Source organism: Mus pahari, chromosome 3 (assembly GCF_900095145.1).
Source record: "Mus pahari chromosome 3, PAHARI_EIJ_v1.1, whole genome shotgun sequence".
NCBI lineage: Eukaryota > Metazoa > Chordata > Mammalia > Rodentia > Muridae > Mus > Mus pahari.
The window spans coordinates 15,491,942-15,499,397 of record NC_034592.1 but is presented as its reverse complement, the minus strand read 5'-3'; the positions used below and the strand labels follow the sequence as shown (position 1 = coordinate 15,499,397).

The 7,456-nt window shown below is 51.5% G+C and overlaps 1 protein-coding gene across 2 annotated transcripts in view; it reads right to left on the bottom strand.

The window, feature by feature from the left end:
- Positions 1-7,456, bottom strand: part of Olfm1 (olfactomedin 1) — a 37,735-nt gene that overhangs the window by 2,336 nt on the left and 27,943 nt on the right. For both annotated transcript variants that reach the window (XM_021192524.2, XM_021192521.2), the window contains exon 5: positions 5,699-5,805. In XM_021192524.2, coding sequence (XP_021048183.1) covers positions 5,699-5,805 — 107 coding nt within the window. The remainder of the gene's footprint in view (positions 1-5,698; positions 5,806-7,456) is intronic.

The window sequence follows — 7,456 nt, the reverse complement described above, 5'->3', positions numbered from 1 at the left end:
GAGAGAGAGAGAGAGAGAGAGAGAGAGAGAGAGAGAGAGAGAGAGAGAGAGAACAGGAGAGAAGGAACCAAGGCTTTGGTTTGCTGTAGGGGGCGATGGTTCATTCCCCAATCTGGGGAGGGGAAAGCCCTTCTCAGACTGTGGGCCTCCCGGCCATGGAAATCACCCAAGTAACAAACTCAGCCTCGACCTGAGTTTGAAGGGTTACAAAGAACGTGACTCCTGATGACTGCTTGCATGCCAGTTAACCTGAGAACCCTCTAGACTTGGAACAAAAACCTTTAGTCATCTTGAAGCAATTTTGGAGCAGCTGAGAAAGGGGCGGGGTTAGGAGAGAGATCTGGCAGCAGGCTCTGCCCAGCTTTAAGACAGCTGCTTTATCCACAGAGAGCTGGGGAAGCCGGGGAAGGGATTAGGGCTCCGGCAGCAGCTCCCAGGCTTGGTTCCTGAGACATCCGATCCGGAGGCAGATGTGCCTGTGGTTTTTAATGAGATTAAAAACACCAACGGCAACAACAGGGTCTCTGTCTGAGGCTCTCGCTATCCTGAGTCTCTTAGATCAATCCGTCAACAATATGGGTCATGGATTAAAATGGAGGTATCAGGACATATACAGACAACCCCTAGGTCTACTCCCTCACTGGGCTGCCTCCTGGGATGGAGAGTTCACCATCTCTCTGCAGCCTCTGCTTTAACCTCCTTCCACAGCCCTCCCTGTCCACCTGTGAAGCAAGCCCTTCCTTTGTGCTTTGGAACGGGCTCTCCACAGCACGGAAGCTAGTGATTGGTTTCTGTGTTTCTTGGGTCTAGTGTATAACAAGATGATACCAGTATCCAATTTCTCAGGATTTTAAAGTGGTCTCTTCTCCATAAACTGGCAAATCAGACACAGGGCCCAACTGCTTTCTGAAGACACAGACTGGGTTACATTAGGGAAGTAGGCTCCAGAGGTCAAATATTCAACTACAGGCTATGGAGACTGCTTGAGACATGGGCCATTCTGCAGAGGAGAGCCACATGGCTTGAAGCCCAGAGCCTCATGGGAAGAATTCCCATTTCCAAAGGGCCACTCTTCCCCTCGGTGTTGTGACCTCCGATCTGAAATGCCTTTGTTATCTGTCCTTTTCAAGGCTAGTGTTGTCTCTGGGAAATGACCCCAGAGGCAATTGCTGGCTTCCAGAGACATGGCTCTCATGTCCTCTAGAAGGATCAATGGTTCTTTCCAACTAGACTCAGGGATGCTCAGCTAAAGGTGAAGGGCATAATGGAGGGTCAGGGTACCTACACCATTTGACTTTATTTAGAGGACACAAGTGTCATCAGAGGAGCCTATGCGCCAGGGGAGCTGCCTTTGATGCAGGACAGCTGCTTAGGAATAGAGGGGACCAGTGGAGGAAAAGCCACGCCACCTTCACTCTTCTGGCCCTGATTTCTGTCTCTCAATAGCTGACCCTGAGAATTTTGGCATAACTGACCAGATCACCTGAAAAAAAAGATACACACACTCCTTTTTCTAAGTAAGTTCACAAGTGAGACTGTTAAAATGGCTCGTGAACATGCCTCAAATCCAACTCCACTGTGACCGATGTCTGAACAAAGATTCCTTTGATCCATGTCTTTGCTCTCATATTGCCCTTCTCAAGCTGCAGAGAGGGCCTGTAAAAAGTCTGCTCTTCAGGGAATGAACTCTATGGCCAAGAAAAAGGTGTATGTTGGCATATACTAACGTCAAAACTTAGTTAACAGATTTAGTAGTTTCTAAGTCCCCACATCACATCGGTAGCCACTGCCCAGGCACACAGGGGCATCCTTCTAACATCTGTGCTTGATTCTGCATGACTCTTATTTTTCTGCCTCAGAATGAACTTGCTCACTTTGCATCTGTCTTACCTCATCATTCTCTCCTTTGATGGATGTCAAGGGCTTGCCTGCTTGAAGGTCCCTGAGGCTCTGCGGGGCTCCCTGAGCTCTTCTGCACATGTTATAGCTATGCTTTAAGTCTCCCCATGTTTAGACATGAAAATGGAGACTACTTAACCAAGTTCAGTTCCTTTTCAGCTGGGAGGGGGACGAGGGCAGAACTGTCAGGGCTCTACACAGCATCTTATGGTGCAGCCGAGGTGTTGGGTGATGCTATTTAAGGGACTGTCTTGGTAACAGGGCTTTAGTTTAGCCCTTCTCTCTGGCTTGGCAAGCATCTGACAAGTGTCCTCCTGAAACTGCTAACATCAAGGAATTCAGCCTTGGAAACCATGTTCTAAAGGGAGCAGTTAGTGAAGGGGTGGAGAGAGCCCCAGTGGGAGGCTAGGAGGAAGTGGCGGGATGCCAGACACCCCAGGAATGTCCCAGTCCCTACTCCCACTGAGAAAGGATTAGAAAGGATGTCTGAGCTGCCAGCAGACAGAGCTGCAGGCACCAGTAGATCTGTGTAATCTAAAGCATTCTGGATAATTCCACCCTCTGTTCTAAGGATCATCTGCTGGTTTTGATGCTGTTTAGATGAGAGGAAAGAGCCTTTGAGCACAGAGCTAAGTGAGGGTTTGAGGAATATGCCACCCTTTTGAACATGAGCCTCCTGGGGTAGTGGGTACAAGTCCCCTCTCTGATGTTTTGTGTAAGCTATACTGGACTCCTGAGGTGGCAAACCAGTTGGAAGCAGAAAGGGAGGTGGGTGGGACACAACTCTGTCAGAGTGTCTCAGTGCAAGTAGACTGTGAGCCTGAGAGTCCAGAAGGAAATCTCTGGAACTCCAGGGACCTGGAGGTGTGGTAGAGTGGTAGGGACTCATGCATCCCACACACAGGAAATACAGCTTGCACCCACTTCTAATGTTGGGGACTGAGGGTCTGTGCCTCACTGCTGAGTAAGGTTCCTTTGCACAGCACATTACATTGGTGTTTGTTAGAGGAGAGCCCATGCAAAAGTGTCCCAAGCTAATTTTGTTCTAGCAGTTTACACTGAGGCAGTGGGGACTGAGCTGGCTCGGCACGAGGCCCTCAGTACACACACTGATGTGGGGCTCTGCGGCTTCCTGAGGCCTTCTCATGGGTCCCATGTAGCCCTCCCTTCCATTTCAGCCCATCCTCCACGGGGGGCCTGCTCTAAAGCCAACGTCAATTTCTCTTTCTTTCTCTTTGTTTCTTTTTTTGCATGTGTGTGGCGAGTTATTGGTCTCCTGCGTGTATGTGATCAAAAGTAAATGGGAGATTGGAAGCAAGCAAGCAAAACAAACACTGCTGGTGTTGATCAATGGTTGATCGAGGCGACATGTCACTTAGCAGGCTGGGAGCACGTGGTTCAGAATGGTTAGAGCCCAACATGCCCAGAGTGACACCCAATACCGTGTGCCTGCTGCCAGCCAGCACCCTGCCTCCTCCCTGCTGTCAGCCCTCATGGAGTCCCCTCCTCCTTCTGGTCACTGACTGCCACCAGAGCCTCCTCTGCTGGAAGGCAGTCACGAAGCAGAACATAGATACTTAATTGTCACAGCACCCATGGGTGTCCTGACAAGTGTGTGAGCCTACACCCTTATGTCCTAGATGCTGAGGCACACATACATGCAATGTCAGAAGGCTCCAGACTTGGGTACCTCTCTTGGCCTGGGCTAGCCAGGGTGGAATTGATGGTAGTTTTCCTGCTCCGTGCTGTGGGGAGAGGTCCTTAGTGGGTAGCATCAGGAGCTTCAGTCCAGAATCTCAGTTTCAGTGACACCAGGTACCAGCCTCTGAGCACCATGGGTAGGACCTGGCCCATTTGCACAGGTAGTGGTCAACAGTTTCTCAGAAGCCTGGGAGGAGGTTCTGGTGCTAGAAGGTGTATAGAGAGCGGTGTGTGTGTGTGTGTGTGTGTGTNTGTGTGTGTGTGTGTGTGTGTGTGTGTGTGTGTGTGTGTGTGTGTGGTGTCACAGATATAACTATATCATTCTCTGCAATCCAGAGCTGGTAACTAGACATGACACGGTTGGGGCAGAGTCTGGCATGCTGGTCTGGACTTCCTAGGCATCTTCTGTCTTGGCCCTCTTTCTCCTCATCATAGCATCCACATCTATAGTAAGAGGGTGTTCCTAACCAAACTTTGAGCAGAGGTGGATACAATCAAAACCTAAGTGTCCCAGTTAGCATTAATTGTCAACTTGCCCTAGCCTGAAATCAGCTGAATAAAGAGTCTCAGTGGAGTAACTGTCTTTATTAGGTTGACATATGAGCATGCCTGGAAGGGACCATTTTGATTGCCTTGACTAACAGAAGGGCTCATCTCACTGTGGGCGGCACTATCCCCTGTGCAGTGGTCCTGAGCTACGTTAGAAAGCTAGCTCAGCATAAGCCATCGTTAGCATCCTTCATGGCTCCTGCTGTTATTTCTTGCCCATGTGTGAGCTCCTTAGTCAGAGGTGATGCTTAGAGGAATAGCAAATCGGTTTACCTTCAGGTCCTTGCTTGAGTTCCTGCCCTGACTTCCCCCAGTAATGAACGTGACCAGGAAGTATGACACAAACACCAACCTTTCCTTCCTAAGCTGCTTTCTGTCAAAGTGTTTTATCACAAGCAACAGAGAATAAACTAGAAGGCTGAGAAACTATATTACCACCATGATCCAGGAAACAGTGTGAGAACAACTTATGCTCGCACAGCCCTGACCCTACTGTATCTTCCGGGCAGCCCTGCCAGCACTCCCAAGCTGTCTGTCATGTGGAGGAGCTGGGCCCTTGGTGGCACTGGTCTATAAAGCCATGTCTAGAGGGTCTTTTGCCCACCCCCAGTTGCCTCCTGGTTCTAGTTCTGCCTAGCTTTGTTCTGCCTGCCATGGGGAGATGTGAGAAGGCTTGGAGCATCTTGGATTTTAGGCTGCTTCCTCTGGGCCCAGGGAGGAGCAACCAGTTCTGAATGTGGCTGTCCACTCTCCTGCAAACCTCTGATGAGAAGAGCGTTTGGGAGAAGCACCCAGACCCCCGGAGGCCCATCCTGGTTGCAGTGATTAGCGCTGGATGGTATCAAAGAATTCATAGAAGCGCAGCTTCTCTTCCATCTCTGTCAGAGTTTCCTAGAGACCCTGACTGCTCCTTAAGCCCTCCTCCATCCAAGAGACCTCCCAGCCTGACTCCCCATGCCCAGTTCCTAAAAGGCTGAGACCACAGCCCAGTTCCAAGGAAGGAGAAATAAGCAAAAAAAAAAAAAAAAAAAAAAAAGAAAAGGCCGACTGGCTCGTTTTTTCTTTTCTGAGGTTTGCCCACGGGGGAAACACCCAGGAAAAAGGAACCTAGCCTCTTCTCGGAATCAAAAGGGAACACAGAGCTTCTATCAGCCATGAAAAGACTGGCAATGAGTACAAATCAGCTGTCATTAAAACAAGAAAGGCCTAATAGATTCTATCCCTGAAGCAGAGACTGTGATGGGAACTGCCCGGAGCGGTCAGCACGGTAGATGCCTGGGCACCTGCTCAGCCACCGGGCAGAGCTGCTGCTGCTCTTCTCACTGCCACCACCGCGCTCAAATGGACAGGCTCCCCGTCCCACCATCTGTCACTCGTGTCAGCATGGGGCCTCCACTGGCTTTCCTTAGAAGAAGCCCTTGGGAGACCCTGGCTCTATCTAGTCCACCTCCCCTGGAGTTGGCTGCCTAGGAGGTAGACACGGCTGGTACTAGGGTGAGGGACAGACACCAGGCCTTTTAAGTCCCTTAAGAGCTTCGGGGACACTTACCCGGTTATCACCTTCTGGGGCCAGCGGGTCTGTCATCCAGGACCCGAACCTTGAGCCAGAGGTCTTGACAGTCACCGGGTCACTTATGCCCGTCAGCTTCCCGCAGGCTGGAACAGAGTGCACACAGGTGAGGGCCAGTAGGCAGTGGAGAGCCTTGGCCCCCTCCCCCAATGGCACAGCTAGGCTCAGAGGGCAGGTGCTTCTTCCTCTTCCCCTTCAGCTCTGGAGCCCAGCAGTTCATGATATCACTCACACAGGTCCTACTGTTGGCCCAAGAAGAGCCAACCCCTCCTCTAGAGAGAGCAACCGAGGGCAGCATCGGCAGGGCACAGCAGTGAGCGGCTGCCCTCTGGGACTGCGTGACTCCTTGTAAGCAAAAGGCCAGGACAGCCTGATAGCCAGTGAGGGTAGGCCTCAGCAGGCCTCAGACTTCCCTAGGAAATGGAGCAAAGAGCTCAGTAGTCTCTGGCTGTTGGGATACAGCACTTAGCCAGCATGGAGGGAACGGAGAATCCTGGACCCAGGCAGGATTCACCTCCCCAGACAGAAAGACAATCCTAGTAGCCCACAACAGCACCCCACACTGTGGGAGCAGCTTTCCTATGCATGTGTGTGTCTTGGAACCAGCCCCCTGGTGGAAGTGGGTGGAGGCTTGTTGGTGTCCTGCTGTGTGTGTGTGTGTGTGTGTGTGTGTGTGTGTGTGTGTGAACTCTCCATGCTCTCAAGTGGGCTGGGATTAGAGCATCATGCTCTGTGGGATCTTGGCTGTGACCTCTGCATGCCTCCTATCTCACAGATGGCCAGAGATAACTTCAGAGCTACAGCTTGGCCATTCAGGAGGTGCTGAGGCTGTGACCAGCACCCCTGCCTTAGTCTGCAACTCTCCTGCCACCCTATGCACCCCCAGTTTGAGCCTGATATGTTGAACTTCTCCTTTTTGTTCCAGGAGGTCAGGCTTGAGTGTGACACCCCCCCCCACCTCCCAGTCTATAGGACCCTCAAGGAGCACATTAGCATACACACACACAGTCTGCAAAGTTCAGAGAAGATCCCCTTGCTTAGGCAGGATTGTGAGAGGCTTAACCTGAGACCACAGGGAAGCAGGGATAATCCTACAGTGATCAGGGCAGGCCAGGCCCCAGGGAGGGTGCAGCTCGCCCTGCTCCCACACTCAGCACCATCTCCTCAAGCCTACAATAGGGTGGGCATCTTCACAGTGGCGTGGCATAAGACTGGGAAGAACGACGGCTTGACTTGGCCTAAAAGTCAGAAGAGAGGGGACTCTGGACAGCAGCGGGAGGCTCAACAGGATTAAAAGAACCACCAATGTCCCAGCCCTGGTATTCCTGCCCAAACTGGGAGAAGGAGTGCCACACTGTGCCCACTCTCCTGTCCCTTCCTCAAAGGCCCCCCCCTTTCTACGATGATCTTGGGTTTTCCCCACCACCACTTCCTACTGAGGCTCAGGGCTTTATGGAAGTCTTGAGCACAAGGGTCTAAAAGGTTTATCGCTGCGCACAGAGCATGCCCACTGGCCTCTCTTCACATTGGCCTGCCCTCCCTAAGCTCTGGGCTTGGAGGAGATACCAAGGGAAGGGAAAGGAAATGAAGGGGATGGGGAGAAGCTAAGGTTGATCAGTGTGGACAGCAGCCGGAAGTGAGGATCCCGATGGGTCTGTGGAAAATTTACTTTCCATGAGTGCTGTGACCAACTTCTCTCTCTCTCTCTCTCTCTCTCTCTCTCTCTCTCTCTCTCTC